We start from the raw sequence: 19,703 nt of genomic DNA, 5'->3' as shown, positions 1-19,703 counted from the left end.
CCATCCATGTTGGTGCCAAGATCGATATGCTCATTTCTTTTTTAAAAAATAATTTTTAGTTGTAGATGGACACAATACCTTTATTTTTTTAAATTTATTTACTTTTCTGTGGTGCTGATAGCACCTTCCTTACATGTGCTACGCAAGTGCTCTACAACCTATCTCCAACCCCAGCCCTTATCTGTGCATTTCTGACCTTCCCGGTGAGCTCCAGTCCCTATTGACAGCTTACTTTGTGTATTTGTCACAAAATTCTACTTCTCCAATAGTCACTTTATTATCACGAGTTGACAGAGACAAAAACTGAGAGAAGTTAAGTAATTTGCTGAAGGTCATACAGTTGGTGGAAGAGAATGATTCAAACCCAGGTAAATGGACTCCTGAGCTCATGGGCCACCTGGCCCCTCCTACTGTTTCCATTTGAATAAATATCATTTTTTTAAACCTGCCAATGCATCTTTTATTTTATTTATTTATATTTGGTGCTAAGTATCGAACCCAGGGCTCTACCACTCAGCCACAACTCCAGCCCCTTGAATAAATATCTTAAAGGCATCTGGAAAGTGATACATCCAAGACAGAAATTTTAAGAACAAAAATGTTTCCAACTCCTCTCATCTCCATAAACTCTGCCATTAGTCACCTGGTTGCTCAAGCCAAGAACCAGGAATTCTCCCCTCCCTACGCACCCAAATCGAATCTGTCATCAAGTCCTGTTGGTTCTGCCATCTCAACCTGAGCTGCCTAGACCACTACAAAGGTGTTCTAGAGTGTCTGATTTGCTGTTTTCTCTGGGAGTCCTTCCAACCATTCTCCATACTGCAGCCAGGGTGAACTTCTAAGGAAGGTAGTTCAGGGCCCGGGGTGTGTAACTTGGTGGCAGAGCCCTTGTCTAGCATGCTCCAGGGTTCCATCTCTAGTACCAAAAAAAGAGAAATGCAATTCAGACCTTTTCACTCCCTGCTTCCATTCTTCAGGAGTGTGGTCCTAATTTCATTTTTTCTGCCATGCTGGGGATGAACCTAGGACCCTGCATACACTATACAGGGGCCTACCTTTGAACCACATCCCTAGGCCTTAGAGGGAAATGTGTACTCTCTCCCAGGGTTGGGTTCACAAAGCCCTCCCTGATCAGTCTGTGGCTATTTCTCCAATGGCATTACCTTGTATCTCTCAAAACTCGGTAGCTCCAGTCATTGCAGTTTTGTTGTGGCTGTTCTTGCAGGAATCTAACCCTTTCCTTCTTCCAGGATGGTCTTGCTTGATTTGTGCATAGTTAGCTCCTTTGGCTTGTAGTTCCAGAGTCACTGTTAGGGGACCAGTCTTTTCCAATCACACTCTCCAGCCAGAAGAATCGTCTCCAGACACCTGCAGCTTCTGTCCACAATCTGCTTCCTCCTCAAGAAGGTAGAATGAGCTGCTTGGTTAGGGGCAGTTAGGTTGACGACCTGTCCTGGTTTCTCTGAAACTAAAGGAGTGCCTGGGACATGGAACTTTTCCTGCTGAAACTACATAAGTCCCTTGCAAACTGGTATGAGTGCTTGTCCCAGGGGCTGTGTAGCCACTGGACCACTTTAATCCACTAGGTAGAGTTAATCTATCAAAAGTTCTAAACCCAAAGTGAACCTGGGAATGTGTTTGTTTAACAGATTCAAATTTTCCCTTAGGTAGGCTACTCCAAAGTCCAGACTGGAATTAGTGTTTAAGTTATTGCCCCCTCCACTCCACCCCCCCCCAAAAATTGCCTAAAAATAATAGAAATTGGCGGGGGTGTAGCTCAGTGATAGAGTGTCCATCTGCTTAGCATGTATGAAGCTCTGGGCTCAATCCCTATCACAACAAAAAAAATCATTAATTTACTTTATTCACTAATGTGCAATTTGGAGCAGACTCCCTGGGGTCAGTTCGTCTTAATTCAATGTGGCATTAGCTGGAGTAAGTTGACTTGAGAGGGAGCTGGAGGCTCTTCCGAAATGGCTTAGGCTCGTGACCAGCAAACTGATGGCTGCATGTTAGCAGGGAGCCCATTCGGGCCTGGGAGGTAGGACCAGGTCCTGCTTTGTGTGGGCCTTTCTTTCTTTCTTTTTTTTTTTTTTTTTTTTTGGTGCTGAGGATTGAACCCAGGACCTTGTGCATGCAAGGCAAGCACTCTACCAACTGAGCTATGTCCCCAGCCCCCAGAATAGAAGGAAGTCTCCAGTTAGGAGATCAGTTGGAAAATGCGTGAGAACAGCAAAGACGTCAGATTCCCCGAGAGAGGACTGGGTTCGCGTGGGCCTTTCTAAGGGCTGCTTGGGCTCCTTCACAGCACCAGAGAAAAGAGTCCAGGAGAACCAAGAAGCTACCGTACTGCCTTCTGCGAACTGGTCTCAGAAGCCACACAACATCATTTCTACCAGAGTCCCGGCCTTCCTGGAATTCAGAGGGAGGGAGCTGTGCTGCAGGTATAGCCTAGTGGTACAGTGCTGGCCCAGAACACGTGAGGCTCTGCATTCCCAGACTGAGGAGACAAAAAGAGGGAACAGACAACTCATCCCTCCATGGGAGGAGGGTGGATGTCAGGTTGTGAGAAGAGCATTTGGGATGGGAGAGGCTGTTCCGGCCATCTTGGACACCACACCAACGATGGCCCTCACACAAGCTACAACTTCTAACCTAGACTATTAGTAATAAAGTTCTTTACTTGATGCTTTTTTTTAAAAAAAATCTTATTTCTCCATTGGTTTAGAACTTTAAAAAGCACTTGGATCTCTTCAAAAACCTGTAAGAGCTGGGGTGTGGCTCAGTGGCCGAGCACTTGCCCGGCATGTGTGAGGCCCTGGGTTCCACCCCCCGCACCATAAAACAAAGTAAAACCTGAATCCCCTTCTCCGAACAGCCTTCAGTATACTGCTGACATCCACAGCTCCACGTCACAGCCCTGCTGTCGTCCTTCATAGCTATCATAACCCACAAACATGCCTTTTCCAGGCAAGGCGGAGACTGCTCCTGTCACTCACCCCTACAGTAGCCCCAGGCCCACAACAGTGCCTGGCAAGGGCCTAATAAATGTTTCAGACTGACTGAATGAGTGACTTTGACCTTTTCCAAAGGAGAAATGCCATTTTTTTGGGAAGCCAGGGTACCAGTACCTTGCCCAGAATGAGCTGCCAGTTCTCACAAGACTCTGATTCGCTTGGTGGAATCTGACAGGCTTAGATATACCTGGCCATTTAAAGGAGATGGAACTATGAACTCTGACCAGCTTTCCAGAGCATGGGAACAGGGCATGGAAAAATCATGCTTCCTATCCTTAAAATCTTATTGTTCTAAAAACTTGACCTGAAAATGAAAGCCATAGAAATACTAATAATAATTGCAGCCTTTGTGCTAGTTGGTATGGCTTTGGGCCAGTCTGAGCAAGGGTCATCCAGTAGGGCAGAATGAATTTCAGTTGATGTGGTCAGAGATTGGCTTGCCTATAGGATAGGGAGCAATTTTTTTCCTCTACATTTCCAAGATCTTCCTTCTAGACAGGACCAAAAGTTTTCTCTGGAAACAGGGAAGAAATTTAAAAAAAAAAAATCTTTTAGTTATAGATGAACCCAATATCTTTATTTTTATGTGGTTCTGAGATGGAGCCCAGTGCCTCACATGTGCTAGGCAAGTACTCTAGCACTGAGCCACAACCCCAGCCCATGCCCTTTCTTTCCCTTTGTTTGATGCTAGTGACTTAAAACATGAACTTTTGGCTAAGATGTGGTTCTATTTTTTTAAATTTTTTGGTACTAGGGATTAAACCCAGCAGTGTTGAACTACTGAGAAACACCCCCAGCCCTTTTTATTATTTTATTTTTTTTTAACTTCAAGACAGGGTCTTGCTAAGTAGCTTAGGGCTTCACTAATTTGCTGAGGCTGGCTTTGAATTTGTGATCCTCCTGCCTCAACCTCCCGAGTCATGGGGATTACGGGTATGAGCCTCTAGCTCAGATTCTTTTTTTTTTTTTTTTTTTAAGCTCAGTTTCTTTATGATATAAGGCACTCAGTAGCACATGCCCAACACACAGTACTCAATAAGTGTTGGCATTACGAAGTTCAACAGCAAGGCAGGCAAACAAGGTACAGAGTTCAGAGATGGGCACCGTTTGTGCCTTCTCACAGTTGAGTGGATATCATGGTGGGTGATTTACATAGAGGTCTTTGGAAATAATCTTGAGTGGCATAAGAATGAACTTCCACAGCACCACGAAATAAATGTTAAAGGAGCTCATTTCATAATACAGCAACTGCTGAGTTCCTAAAGAAGTGAATCCAGGAGGTTGGGGTGACACAGCAGCCCTCTGAAGGGGATGCTCCCCTTTACTCTGGTCAGATTGTCAGGATGGCGAGGAAAGAAAGCATCCTTTGGTATGAGGGGATAAACCTGGTGGAGTCTCTGGCTCAATCCCTACACCTGCATCACCAAAGAGAACCACTCCTACTGAGGAGGTCTGCCGTACACACAGGTCAACAACTAAAATGTTCCCCATGTGCCCTGTTTTTTTGAACAAAGATGCCAGTAAAGGACTTTTACTGCTAATTTTATTTGCTGCACTCCAATTATACCATATAAGGAGCAGAATTTGACCCATAAAAACCACCAACATCAAACAAACAAATCACTAACATTATCCATTTCCTGAACTCTAAATTCACCTTACAAAAGCAAATTATGGAAAAGATGTCATAGGGAATAAACAATGGTACATTTTTCTCTCGATTAAAGAAAGTCCCAACAGTGGAGACTACCTGTTGCCCTGTGAAATTAATTGTTCTAATCTCAATTATCTAAAGAGAATGTTCTGTCCTGGAGGACACCCAAAACTATTCTTTCTGCTGCTGCTTAGAATTGCAACAAAAGTCTGGCGACAGGATCTGTGTACAAAGTAGCTGTTCCATAAATAGTGTAACAATAAGATTCTTTCCTAGACAATAGATGTCCTGGGAATGTCCCCTGCTTGCCTTCCCAAGTGGTCCTAAGGTCAACGTGGATGAGCACTTGGAAGGGTGGGCACTTGAAGTGGGAAGAAGCTTTTGATGAATGAGGTGTGCTTTTCCAGAACTCAAAGTTCAAGTTTCATCTGCCTGTAGATGGTTATTTTTCAGGCCTGCTTCAAACCTGAAACTCCAAAAAGTTAAGGGGGCCAGGAGGAAATGACCCTCATCTCTATGATCTGAGATTCTGGCCCCTTTACTCACTCAGCAGGCACCTACTAAAACCCACGGTGCCAGGCTTTGTGCCCCTCATGTCTCTGACAGTTGGCGGGATGGCTGTAATAGGAAGTTGGGCGTGGTAGAATGTACATTTGTCAACATTAGTTAACCTTTTCCTTTTTCCATCTGTAGCTTCGTATCTTGACTATACAATTGCACAATTCCAAGTATTCTTTTTTCTTCTAAAGAATTAAAAACCTTCATCTGGAGTGGTATAGGTAAGAAATATAAATTACAAAAAAAAGTAAATTATTCTGTTTTCATTGGGAATTTAACCGTGATCCTGTTTCTATCGTACAATGATTTTCAGAAACTATAAAAAGCTCTCTCTGGAGCTGGGTGTAGAGGCACACGCCTGTAATCTCAGTGACTCAAGAGTTGAGGAAGGAGGATCACAAATTCAAGGCCAGCTTCAGCAACCTAGAGAGACCCTGTCTCAAAAATAAAATAAAGGGACTGGGGTTGTGGCTCAGTGGTGGAGCGCTTGCCTTATATATGTGAGGCACTGGGTTCAATCCTCAGCACCACATAAAAATAAATAAATAAAATGAAGATATTGAGTCCATCTATGACTAAAAATATTTTAAAATAATTAATTAATTTAATTTAATTAAAAGGACTGGGAATGTAGCTCAGTGTTAGAGAGATCCTGGGTTAAATTCCCAGTACCGAAAAATACAAAAACAAAAACCCCCAAAATTTAAAATACAATGAGGAATTCTTTCCCTTGTCCATCCTGGTGGACAGCCCAGCAACAGGCATACATAAAATGTCAGTTCCATTCATAACTAAAGTTAGGATTTGGGGGGGTTGATTTTGTTTTGTTTTGAGATCTGGCTATGTTGCCCAGGTTGGTCTTGAACTTGGCTCAAATTATCCTCCTGCCTCAGCCTCTTAAGTAGCACCCGGCTAAAATCAGAATTTTGAGTGACCTTTCGCTTTTCACACTATTTGTCTCGTGTGGTACGTATTTGAAGTTAGTTTCTTTAGTAGTTCACTAAAACCTGAAGAAATTTTAATCTGATAAAGGGATTTGTACATTTTTCATGATGTTACTTATTATTTTTTTAATTTAAAAAATTTTGTTTTAATTAGTTATACATGACAGTAGAATGCACTTTGATACATCATATCTAATGGAGTATAATTTCTCATTCTTCTGGTTATACATTTTTTTAAAAAAGATCTTATTAAAAACATTAATGGGGCTGGGGAGATAGCTTGGTTGGTAGAGTGCTTCCCTTGCAAGCACAAGGCCCTCGGTTCGATCCCCAGCACCCAAAAGAAAAAAAAAAAAAAACATTAATCTTAGTCACTCTGATAAAAAGAAAAAACAAATCTAATTTTAATTTCCAACTGACTTTTATCATATTTTTTAAATTTAGTTTATGAAACAGGGTAACAATTCCTTTCCTGAGTTACTAACACCAGTCTGTTTCAAATCTCCAAAAGAGTGGTCCACGCTTTTCTATGACTTAGCTTGGGCAGCGTTTCTCTGCAGAGGAGCCAGGACGACCCCAACGTTCCTGTCCTCACTCTCGGAGCTGTACAAATCATGCTTCTCGATGTACTCCTGGACCAGGTCTGGTACCAAGTATCGAATGCTCTGGCCCCTTCTTAGGGCTCTCCGGATCTTTGTGGACGAGATGTCGTTGTTGATCCACTCGTTCACCAGGTGAATGTTGCTCTGGTGTCTCCACAGCACATCAGACTCATAGATGAATCTCTGAGCATCACTTCCATCCCGAGTGACACATATGAGTCCATAGTCTGCCACGATGCGGGTGATGTCCTCACTCTTCCACAAATTGGGCACACCGAAGGACTCCAAAAAATCTGCCCCACACAGCAACTTCACCTGTGGCACACCTGGGAGGAAGAAGACCACAGAGCTTCAGAGTTTGCTTCTGGATTAAAATGACTGTGTGTATATGTTTTTCAGGGAAAATGGTTTAGTTTTTAGAAGATTCAGATTCCCCAAAATGACCCAGGACACCCCAAAAGCCAAAGCACACTGCAGGAAAAGTAAGCTCAGGTGCCTTTCACTTTCCTTCCTTCATAAAGCCAACAGGGGCCTCTTCCAGGCATCCAACGAGTATGGGACACAAAGTGAAATCCCAAGCGGGGCTGCTCAGCTCCGGAATCTGAACTATTCCAGTCTGAGAGACTTCCGAACCTTTTGCTTTGGGATCTAGGGATTTCTTCTGACTGGAATCCTGTCTTTGTTCCACCCACTTCCTCTTCCGTCCAGGTCGTTCAGGCACAGGTGAGTTCTGCTTGTGATCACAGCTGCCAGCCTCCAGCTTCTCTTGATGGTGCCTATGAAATAACAAAATATAGTATGTTCCTCTTTCTCACGTTGCTCCCCTGGAATACCGTCCTTCTGCAGAGGCTTAGGTCTCCGATCCAGTGCTAAATGGGGTGATATTCAGAGTGTTTCCCCAGTGGTGCCCCTAGTGCCTCACCAGTTAAGATGACCGTACAAGGAAACCCCTAGGAAAACACAAACGGTGGCTACCACCATTTTCTGTGTCTGTGCCACAACAGCAAGAGTGAGCGTTAACTATTTTTTGTGCCATGCACCACATAGATCCTTTGTGTGAACTGTGTCATGAAATCTTCTCAACTCCCAACTCATAAATATTATTATCCCCACAATGGATGGGAAGATAGAGGCCACGATGCAATTCTTTTTGTGGCAGAATCCCTGGAACACAGGAGGCATTTGATAACAATTTGGATGAATGTTTTGGTTGTCACAAAGCAGTGGAATAACTGTCACCTTTCAGAATTGTTTACCATCCCCACTGAGAGGGGAGCCCACCAGTTTGCCCACAGTCTTTGGGCTTGTGTATAGCAGAGTCAGCACTTGAACCAGCAGTCTGGTTCAGACCTGCACTCCTGACCACGGAAGACTGATCTAGAACCACAGTGGCAAGGATAAGGACCTGGATGGTGAAGGGCCCGAGTCCTGAGAGGAAGACGCACAAACAGGATGTGTGTGCGCTGTATTCCGCGTGGGCAGCAGGGTGCCGTCCCCTTACCACACTGCACCATGACCCCAGTGCCAGAAACCACATTGTGGGACTCACTGAGGGTTGTGGTGCCCTTGAACCCCTTCCCTCCTGAATAGCTAAATGGATATGTAATGAGGTTACCATGGAGCCAGAGAGGGATGGGTAGGACTGGGTCCAGAGCCTGGTCTCTGATGGAGAATTTTTTTTTTTTTGCCAATGAGCAGGGGAGACTTTTCCTGGCCAAGCCTGAAAGGTGAATCCTCCTGATAAGTCCCCACTGGACACTAACTGCTGGCTCAGGGCCCAGTCCTGCCCTAAACACACTTCCCAGAGGTCCTCAGAGCAGCTTCTGTTGTGACTGAGATTCTGATAAAGAGACTCTCGAGAGCTCTGGGAGGCAGGGGCTGTTATCACTCTGGGACTGAGCAGCCTGACAAGTGACCTCTCGCGGTGTGTGCGTGGCTGCTGACTCCACACTCCACTGTACAGTCCCCAGCATCTGGAGCCTGAGGCAGTTTAACAGCGGAAGCGGTGGCAGGAGCAGAATTGGTTTCCTGATCTCTCACAGCAGCCAAGAAGGCAGGACCTTGAAATGCACCATGGCACCCGCTCCTCCAGCTCTTGGAAACACTCGTGCCTGCGCACCTAAATCCCCTCCAGTACCTGGAGTGGCCTGTTTCCTACTCTGAACCCTCCCTGATACTGTCAGTAACTGGAAGGCTCAGAACTTGAAGAAGTTTTTTCAGAAAGTCTTTTTACTTTGCCCTTGAGATAATCTAAGAAATAATTAGGTGTTACTTACTCTGGCTTCTGAAGCCTTAAGTGGAAGTTTCAAAAGTACAGTGATCTTGGTACTCCCATGTCCCTGAGCAGGCATCATGTATAGCTCCTCATCCGGAAGTCACCTGTTTCTTTCTCATACTGAAGACAGATTATAGGAATGTCCTTCTGAAACTCTGCCTTTCTGACCTGGGGCTCAGACAGGCCAGGCAGACTGCCTCAATTTTCTGACAGATACTGCAGGGTATCAAACATGCGAACATCTCAAACCACAGCGACACACAGAGGCTAAGGAACACCCATCCTCTGGTGCTGTGCTCTACAGCCTGTGATGACCTTCCACAGGAATGGCGCAGCCTATGACTTTCCAGCCCTGGTGATAGATTTGCAAATCTGTGCATTCAGGGGCTGGGGTTGTGGCTCAGTGGCAGAGTGCTTGCCTGGCATGTGTGAGGCAATGTGTGGGTTCAATTCACAGCACCACATAAAAATAAATAATGGTATTGTGTCCACCTACAACTAAAAAAAAATATTTAAAAATTTTAAAAATATCTGTACATTCAGATGCAAGGCAGTATTGAAACAGGGCAAAAAGAAAGCACCACCCACTTGCACAGAAATGATGATAATTTCACCATTAGCTACCTCAGCACCTTAACAGTCTCAGTCCACTCCTTCTGAAGACTTTCCCATGTGTCCACTTCCACCCAATTGGAACTCTTGGTGGCAAGTTCTGCCATGATGATTCGGTGGTGGGCAGGGATGAGCCCTTTCTTCTTATATGCATCACCAACAGGAGAAATTATACCTTTGATAACTCTATATTTTCCTGGATAAAAAGTTAGATTTGAAATTAGGAATAAGAAATTTCATGCACAGAAAATATTATGATTTTTTTTTTTTTTTTGGTGGACCTGGGTTGACTGAATCCAGAACCTTACCAAGCACTCTACCACTGAGCTACATCCCCAGTCTCCACCCTTTTTAAAGAAATTATATTTATATATATTTTTAGTTGTTGATGGACCTTCATTTTATTTAATTTATTTATATGCAGTGTCGAGGATCAAACCCAGTGCCTCACACATGCTAGGCAAACGCTCTACAGCTGAGCCGCAACCACAGCCCCCAGCTCCCTTTTTGATTTTGGTTTTAGTACCGGGTATTGAATCCAGGAGTGTTCTACAACTGAGTCACCTCCTCAACCCCTTATTTTGAGGCGGGGGTCACGAAATTGCTGAGGCTGGCCTCAAACTTACAATTCTCTTGCCTCAGTTACCTGTAGCTGGCAGGTGGGCTTGCACCACTGCACCCAGATATTGTTTTTAAGATCACAGATTCACTTTTTTTTTTTTTTTAATAGCGACCCAGATTTATTAATTGATTGAAACTGTGGTAAAATATACATACACAAAACTTACCATTTAATGATTTTAAAAGCACATTTCTATAGTGTTAAGCACATGCTCACTGTTAGGTAACCATCCCCGGAAACTGACACTCCTGAACTTTTTCTTCTTTCCCAAGTTAACCCTGCACAGTTTACATTTTGATTGATATTGCCAAATTGCCTTGCAGAAAGCTTTAATCAATTTGCATTTTCCTCCTAGAGTATATGCAAAGCTCACTTCTCCCCAATCTCTGATACTGGATGTTATTGAGTTTAAAAACGGTTTTTAGTCTGAGGGGCAAAATAGATATTTTTAATTTTGGTTCTGTGATTACTGGAATTATTATTGAGGTTGAGGACCCATCTATCCATGTGTATCTAACAGAAAATTGCATGACAATTTATGTAACAAAATAAAATATATGTGTATATACAAATATTTGCATGTAAAACTCCAGAAAAATGACTGAAGGGTGAATTTTATTTTATTTTATTTTCAGTACTGGGGACTGAATTCAGGGGCACTTTACCATGAAGCTACACCCCTAGCCCTTTTTATTTTTTATTTTGAGACAAGGTCTTGCTAAACTGCTTAGGGCCTTGCTAAGTTGCTGAGGCTGGCCTCCAATTAGTGATCCTCCTGCCACAGCCTCCTGAGTCACAGGGATTACAGGCATGCACCACCACATTCAGCTGGAAGGATGCATTTTAAACTATTAACAGTGGTTGCCTCCAGTGAGAAATGAGGGCTGAGCATTTAATTTTATATATAAGCCCTTTTATAACACATTTAGTCTCTTAGAAAGAGCATATACATGGTGACCATAAAGTATGGAAACAAGTGAATAATCATAACAAATGATTTCTCTCTCTCTTTTTTTTTTCTTGTACCAGGGATTGAACCCAGGGGCCCTTTCCACTGAGCTGTATTACCAGTCCTTTTTGTTTTTCACTCTCAGACAGGGTCTCCCTAAGTTTCTTAGGGCCTCACTAATTTGCTGAGGCTGGCTTTGAACTTGTGATCTTCCTGCATCACCCTCCCAAGCCGCTGGGATTACAGGCATGCACCACCATGCCCAGCACAAATGATTTCTTGATACTGTGTTATAATACATGTAAAATAATATTCATACTTGATGACTACCCTTTTTCATGTGTTTTTATGAATAATAAGTAGGCTGCACCTGATCCTGAAGGCTTTATGTAAGTTAAAGTAAGAGTTTCAATGTGGGCATGATAGAATTAAATTTCTATTTTAGAAAAAACATTTGGAATAATGTGGATGGGAGGCTAGAGGAGAAAGAAGCAGCAGAATGAAACCACATCCCAGCCAGATGGCTGGGGGTGTGGCTCAGCGATAGAGAACCTGCTCAGTGTGTGAGAGGCTCTGGCTTCTATCCCCGGCACCACTAAACAAAACAGAGCTAAGAGTCCAGTTGAGTGGGGTTTCGCCTCTGGGCAGCAAAGGTGAAACCCTAGTCCTCACCTCCTTATCTTCCTCAAACCTTCTGGTTTCACTCTATGTAAAGATGACTGAGGAAAATATACAGTACTTATGTGCATCCATGTAAACCTGCTATAAGATGAATCTCTGGATGGAATGGAATTAAACAGCAATGAAAGCAAGGTTTTTGTTTCCTTTTTTTCAGAAACAAAACAGAACTTTTTTTCAGAACAAAATAACTCAACATGCCTCAACCTCCTAAATAGCTGGGTCCACAGGTCGGTACCATCACACCTGGAAAGAACTCACATTCCGAGGACTGGAAAATCATTGTTGCTTCTATTGAGCTCTAAACGTATAAAACTAAATTTGTTATTCCATAGGCCAGTAGCCAGCTGCACAGACCTTCCCTGGACATACCTTACCTGCTTTTGTGTTTGTTTGTTGAGGCATCTTGCTGTGATGCTCAGGCTGGTTGTGAACTAGTGCTGGGACTATATGCACACACCAGCACATTCAGCTCCTTACCCTCTCTTTTGGCTAAGTCTCTGTGCAAGAAAGTAGGGAGCATGTTTGTGCCCAGTTGATTAATTGCTATGCTGACACAGACCCAATCAAGTGGTTCTCTAGCCTTGTGTTGCACTTTCTTTTCTTTCGCTGGGGAGATAGCTAGTGGGTAGAGTGCTTGCCTTGAAAGCACAAAGCCCTGAGTTCGATCCCCAGCACCGCAAAAAAAAAAAAAACAAAAACAACTACCTGTCTTTTCTTTCTTTTTTTTTTTGTACTAGGGATTAAGCCCACGAGCACTTAAACAATGAGTCACATCCCCAGCCCTTTCTATTTTTTATTTTGAGACAAGGTCTCCCTAATTTGCTTAGGGCCTTGCTGAGTTGCTGAGGCTAGCCTTGAACTTTTGATCCTCCTGCTTTGGCCTCCCAAGCTGCTAAGATTATAGGCATGTGACACTGAGCCTAGACTTACATTGCTTTTGGTTACTGTTCCTACCTGTTCCATTCAGGTAATCCTTGGCCAGCTCAAATAATCTGAGGTGCATGTTGGTGATTGGATTAAATGAACCACAAGCAAGAAGAACCACTTCAGTCTTCTCTGATTTGTCCATGGTAAGAACTTGAAGTTGTTGCTCTACGTGGAAAACTCTGACATCTTCCTTGTTGTCTAAAAAGGAAAAAGAAAATAAGTCCAGTTATGAGCCGGGCATGGTGGTACGCGCCTGTAATCCCAGAGGCTCTGGAGGCTGAAACAGGAGGATCACGAATTCAAAGCCAGCCTCAGCAAAAATAAGGCGCTAAGCAATAAGCAACTCAGTGAGACCTTGTCTCTAAATAAAATACAAAACAGGACTGGAGATGTGGCTCAGTGGTTAAATGCCCCTGAGTTCAATCCTCAGTACCAAAAAAAAAGAAAGAAAGAAAGAAAAGAAGTCTAGTTATGAATCTTTTGATATTCGTCTATGTTCTCCTTTCAAATAGATGGGAAAAAAATTGGCTTCAATGACTACGCTAGATGAATTGCACAAATGGCATTATTTCTCCACCCCTCCTTTTTAATGTAAATGTGTAACTCCTACCACTTCTACCATAAAGGGATAGAATCTCTTTCTCTTTTTTTGTGACATTTTAAAAATTTTTTAGCTGTTGATGGACCTTGTTTATTTTTATTTATTTATATGTAGTGCTGAGAATCGAACCCAGTGCCTCACCGCTCTACCAGTGAGCCCCAGCCCCAGCCCCTGTGACGTGTTTTGCCCCAAAGAATGTGGTAAGTGACAGGGGCCAGCTCTGAACCCAGGCCTCCCGGGCTGTCTTAGTCCTTTCCTGTCACGATGATGGAAGAGGAAGCAGGGTACTTTGTACAGAAGAGTCTGGAGGTCCAAGATCATGGTGCTGGCTTCCTGGTGAGATCCAGGTTGTATCAGAATGTGGCAGGGAAGCAGAAAGAAGCCCACACCTGCAGGAGGAACTAAGCACGAGTGTTGGCCCTCCTTGATCACAATCCATCTTCTGGAAGAGTCCCCTCAAGCACCACCTGACCTAATTACCTTCATTAGGTCCCACCTTTAAAGGCTCCACCACCTCAACGCTGCCACCCAGGCCCCACCTTCTAAAGGGTCCACCACCTCAACGCTGCCACCCAGGCCCCACCTTTAAAGGATCCACCACCTCAACACTGTCACCCTGGGGACCAAGTTTCCAGCACATGAGCTTTTAGGGGGCTTAATACTACATCCAAACCATAGCAGAGGCATTATACCCTTCCGCTGTCTCCACTGCCACCTCTGCCGTGGAAACAAGCTCGAGCGAGCCCGTAGGGGATGACAGAACTGTGGAAGAGTGCCGACGTCTCGGCAGATGGACAACCAACCATGCGGTGTGTGGCTGCAGCCGTGCTAGGCCAGCCGGACCCCGGCCAACCTGGGCAGACAGGAGCAAGCCCAGTGAGATTGGCCAAGTCCGCTCAGATCAGTAACCACGAGCTGTCCTGACTCACAAGTTTTGGGACTGTGTTATTGTGGCCATAGTTAACTGATATGACCTTGTCATCTAACAAACAAATCCATAACACCTGCCCTTCAAAGCAGTGTTTGCCTCTTGATCAACATGATCATAACAGTATCACTTTGCACTGAGTAACAGTTTTATAATTCATATCTGTCTTTGTTTTATCATTCTAGTCATCTTTCTGTAACCTTAATGAAGTTAAGCTAGATATTTGATTTCAAAATTTGGGGATGAGGCGTCATTACTGCTGGAGCAATTTCCTAGCACAGGTAAGACCCTGGCTTTGATCTCCAGTACTAAACTAAACTAAAAATCGAGGGGGTGGGGATGTAGCTTAGCAGTGGAGTTCTTGCCTAGCATGTATGAGACCCTGAGTTCGATCCCCAGCACTGAAAAAAAACTGTAGTACAAATTTTACTAAACATGTTCACGTATATAGGTTTAGATATTATAACATGGAAAAGGCCCATAAGAAAACCAACCACCATTTCACCCCTCCCCAGCTGCCTGAAGGCAACTACTTCCCATCTTTCAGTCATTTCTCCAGCTAGATCCTACCTTAAGTCTATCCTGTTATGATGCTATTTCTTAAGTTATTCAAACTATAATGACATTCTCTCAAGATCTATAAGGATTAGTTCTCATAACCCCTTGCTACCCTCTCCCAACTTCCTATATTAGGATTCTCCAGAGAAACAGAACGAGGAGAACGTATGTAATTATAAGAGGGGGTTCATCAGATTTTCTCAGAGGATCATAGAAGCTGAGAAGTCCCACAATGGCTGCTGCAGGCTGCAGACACAGGGAGAGGGTGGCCCCTCAGCTCAAGAACCCAGAAGCAGCCTGCGGTGGTGGAGACTCGGGAGGCTGAGGCAGGAGGATCACCAAGTTCGGGTCAGCATCAGCATCTTAGCAAGACCCTAAGAGACTGAGACCCTGTCTCAAAATAAAACATACAAAGGCTGGGAATGTAGCTTGATGGTAAAGAGCCCTTGAGTTCAATCCCCAACACTAAAAAAAATAGACCCCTTATTTATGTGACCTTGGCTCAATCACCTAACTCAGTTTTCTCAACTGTAAAATGAAGATAGTGACAGAACCAATCTCAGTTATTTTGAGTTAAGCTTTTAATTTATTTTGTGGTGCTGGGGATGGAACCAGGGCCTCGAGCCTGCTAAGCTCTCCCACTGAGTTCCGCCTCAGCCCGAGGGTCACTTCTCAGGACAGTAGATGGCTGGGTGCTCAGCAGATTGCCTGTTCCTTGTTAAAATGGATGCCAGCTGTAGTTTGTAAGGAAAAAATCATACTGATGATGGTGAGGAGGCAGGACTGACTGGAAGAGCAAAACAAGAGATGAAGACCAGCCACAAAGCAAGCAGAGCTTCCTTTAAGTCAAGTCTGTGGGGAAGAAGTAAGAAACAAGCGATCCAGGGCTGGGGAAGATAGCTCAGCTGGTAGAGTACTGACCTCACAAGCACAAAGCCCTGAGTTCGATCCCCAGTACCGCAAAAAAAAAAAAAAAAAAAAAAAAAAAAAAAACAAACCCAAGATGGCAGACTAGAGGGAGGCTGTGTTGTTGCTCCATAACTCGGATTCAAGCAGAGGATATCTGTTTCTTGATAAGGCAGTTTTGCAGCTTATCAATCTCCTGCTGTTTACCCCATTTGTCTACTGCGATCACCGGCAGTCAGCCAGCATACCGATGCCTTTTTGAGTGCAGATTGCTTATTGTCTGGTGCCTACCATCTGCCATTTGCCTGTCCATTCCCTGCCTTTCACCTACCCATCATCCACCGCCTGAGGTTCACCTCCCAACTGTCTGACAGCAGTCAGCAGACTGACCGTAGACCACCAGTGGAGCACCAGCTACCTGCTGTTGCCTGGAAGTTCACAGTACCTGCTGCAGGTTTGGTTACACGTGGCTGCCACCATTTTGAGACAATAGCCAGGACCCCTGGCCAGACTTACTGATCCCCGTCTCCAGGATCCCTCAGCCAGACCGATCACTCCCTGCCTCCAGGGTCCTCACATCAACTGACTGCTCCCCACCACCTGGATCCCCAGACAGAGTGATTGTGCCCTACCACCAGGACCCCCAGACAGACTGCACCCCGCTACCAGGATCCTACAACCAGACCCACAACACCCCACCTCCAGAACCCCTGCCCCACCAACCGCACCCTGCCTCCAGAACCTCCAGCTGACCACACCCACACCCTAAGCTGCAGCTCTCCATTGGCCAACACATTTGGATGCCAAAGTGGACATCTTGGATAATCCTGGAAGCCACATCTCCCATCTTTAGGTGGGGCAAATCTCATCCTGAGATGCCTGCTGGAGACTTGAAGCTCATTGTCAGAAAAGGTTTTGGAAACCAGTAGGGTCACTAAAAGCTTATAGGAGGGAAACTGCAATAACCCAGATCTGCACTGCTAGTGGGGAAGATACATGAACAGCATGAAAAAACAAGGGAAGAAAATGATCCAAACAAACCTAGATTCTATATTAATAGAATCTAGTGACAGTATGGTAGAAGAAATGTCAGAAAAGGATGTCAGATTATACATAATTAAAATGATTTGTGAAGCAAAGGATGAGATAAGAGAGCAAAGGCAGGAACTGAATGATCACACCAATAAGCAGTTGAAAGAGCAGCTGCAGGAAGCAAAAGATCATTTCAACAAAGAGAGATTCTCAAAAAACAAAACAAAACAAAACAAAACAAAACAAAAACGAAATGGAAATCCTTGAAATGAAGGAAACAATAAACCAAATAAAAAACTCAATGGAAAGCATCACCAACAGACTAGACCACGTGGAAGACAGAACCTCAGACAATGAAGACAAAATATTTAATCTTGAAAATAAAGTTGCCCAAACAGAGAAGATGGTAAGAAATCATGAACAGAATCTCCAAGAACCGTGGGACATTATAAAAAGACCAAATTTCCGAATTATTGGGATTGAGGAAGGCACAAAGATACAAACTAAAGGAATGAACAACCTATTCCATGAAATAATATCAGAAAATTTCCCAAACCTGAAGAATGAAATGGAAAATCAAATACAAGAGGCTTACAAAACACCAAATGCTAAATAATATGCTATCGAATGAAGCATAACATAAAACATCAGGGAGGAGATAAAAAAAATTCTTAGAGGTAAATGAGAATAACGATACAACATATCAAAATCTCTGGGACACTATGAAAGCAGTACTAAGAGGAAAATTCAGTGCATGGAGTGCATTCAAAAAAGAATAAAAAGTCAACAACTAAATGACCTAATATTATAGCTCAAAGCCCTAGAAAAAGAAGAAGAGAACAACACCAAAAGTAGTAGAAGACAGGAAATAATTAAAATCAGAGCTGAAATCAATGAAATTGAAACAAAAGAAACAATTCACAAAAAAACTGACAAAACAAAAAGTTGGTTCTTTGAAAAAGTAAACAAAGTAGACAAACCTTTAGCCACACTAACAAAGAGAAGGAGAAAGAAAACTCAAATTACTAAAATTCATGATTTAAAAGGAAATATCATGACAGACACCACTGAAATACATAACATAATGAGAAGCTACTTTGAAAATCTATATTCCAACAAAATAGAAAATATCAAAGACATCAACAAATTTCTAGAGACATATGCTCCTTCCAAACTGAACCAGGAGGACACACACAATTTAAACACATCAATATCAAGCAATGAAATAGAAGAAGCCATCAAAAGCGTACCAATGAAGAAAAGCCAGGACCAGATGGATTCTCAGTCAAGTTCTACAAGACCTTCAAAGAAGAACTCATTCCAATACTTCTCAAAGTATTCCAGGAAATAGAAAAGGAGGGAATCTTACCAAACCCATTCTATGAAGCTAATATCACCCTCATACCCAAACCAGGCAAAGACGCATCAAGGAAAGAAAATTTTAGACCAATATCCTTGATGAATGTAGATGCAAAGATTCTTAACAAAATATTGGCAAACCGTATCCAAAAACATATTAAGAACATAGTATACCATGATCAAGTGGAGTTCATACCAGGAATGCAAGGTTGGTTCAACATCTGTAAATCAATAAATGTAATCCATCATGTCAATAGACTTAAGGATAAGAATCATGTGGTTATTTCAATTGATGCAGAAAATGCTTTCGACAAAATACAACACCCCTTCATGCTCAAAATGCTAGAAAAAATAGGGATAGTAGGAACAATGAAAAGGCTATTTATGCTAAGCCCATGGCCAACATCATTCTTAATGGAGAAAAACTGAAAGCATTCCCTTTAAAAACTGGTACAAGATAGGGATGCCCTCTTTCTATTACTTCTATTCAACATCGTACTTGAAATACTAGCCAGAGCAATTAGACAGACTAAAGAAATTAAAGGGATATGAATAGGAAAAGAGGAACTCAAGCTGTCACTATTTGCTGATGACATGATTCTATATTTAGAGGAACCAAAAAACTCCTCCAGAAAACTTCTAGACCTCATAAATGAATTCAGCAAAACAGCAGGTTATAAAATCAACACACATAAATCTAAAGCATTTTTACACGCAAGCAATGAAACATCTGAAAGGGAAATGAGGAAGACAATTCCATTCACAATAGCCTCAAAAACAAAACAAAACAAAACAAAACTTGGGAATCAATCTAACCAAAGAGGTTAAAGATCTCTACAATGAAAACTACAAAACACTGAAGAAAGAAATCGAGGAAGACCTTAGAAGGTGGAAAGATCTTCCATGTTCTTGGATAGGCAGAATTAATATTATCAAAATGGCCATACTTTCAAAGGTGCTATACTGGTTTAACCCAATTCCAATTAAAATCCCTGTGACATATCTCATAGAAACAGAAAAGGCAATCATGAAATTCATTTGGAAGAACAAAAGACCCAGAATAGCCAAAACAATCCCGGGCAGGAAGAGTGATGCAGGAGGTATCACAATACCAGACCTTAACTCTACTGTAGAGCAATAGTAACAAAAACGGCATGGTACTGGCACCAAAATAGACAGGTAGATCAATGGTACAGGATAGAAGACATAGAGACATACCAACGTAAGTACAGTAACCTCATACTTGACAAAGGTGCCAAAAACTTACAATGGAGAAAAGATAGCCTCTTCAACAAATGGTGCTGGGAAAACTGGAAATCCATATGCAGTAAAATGAAATTAAACCCCTATCTCTCACCCTGCACAAAACCCAACTCGAAATGGATCAAGGATCTAGGAATTAGACCTGAAACCCTTCACCAAATAGAAGAAAAAGTAGGCCCGAATCTCTATCACGTTGGCTTAGGACCAGACTTCCT

General features: G+C 43.0%; 1 protein-coding gene across 2 annotated transcripts in view; it reads right to left on the bottom strand.

Moving 5' to 3' along the window:
- Positions 1-6,553: 6,553 nt before the first annotated feature.
- NMNAT1 (nicotinamide nucleotide adenylyltransferase 1) overlaps positions 6,554-19,703 on the bottom strand; it is a 29,645-nt gene continuing 16,495 nt past the window's right edge. For both annotated transcript variants that reach the window (XM_079143246.1, XM_079143247.1), the window contains exons 2-5: positions 12,869-13,039; positions 9,675-9,858; positions 7,409-7,551; positions 6,554-7,101 (exon numbers count right to left, since the gene is read on the bottom strand). In XM_079143246.1, coding sequence (XP_078999372.1) covers positions 6,701-7,101; positions 7,409-7,551; positions 9,675-9,858; positions 12,869-13,039 — 899 coding nt within the window. In that variant the 3' untranslated portion in view covers positions 6,554-6,700. The remainder of the gene's footprint in view (positions 7,102-7,408; positions 7,552-9,674; positions 9,859-12,868; positions 13,040-19,703) is intronic.

Source organism: Sciurus vulgaris (assembly GCF_902686455.1).
Source record: "Sciurus vulgaris genome assembly, chromosome: 1".
NCBI lineage: Eukaryota > Metazoa > Chordata > Mammalia > Rodentia > Sciuridae > Sciurus > Sciurus vulgaris.
The sequence above is the reverse complement of the archived record's forward strand: the minus strand, read 5'-3'. Positions and strand labels throughout refer to the sequence as shown.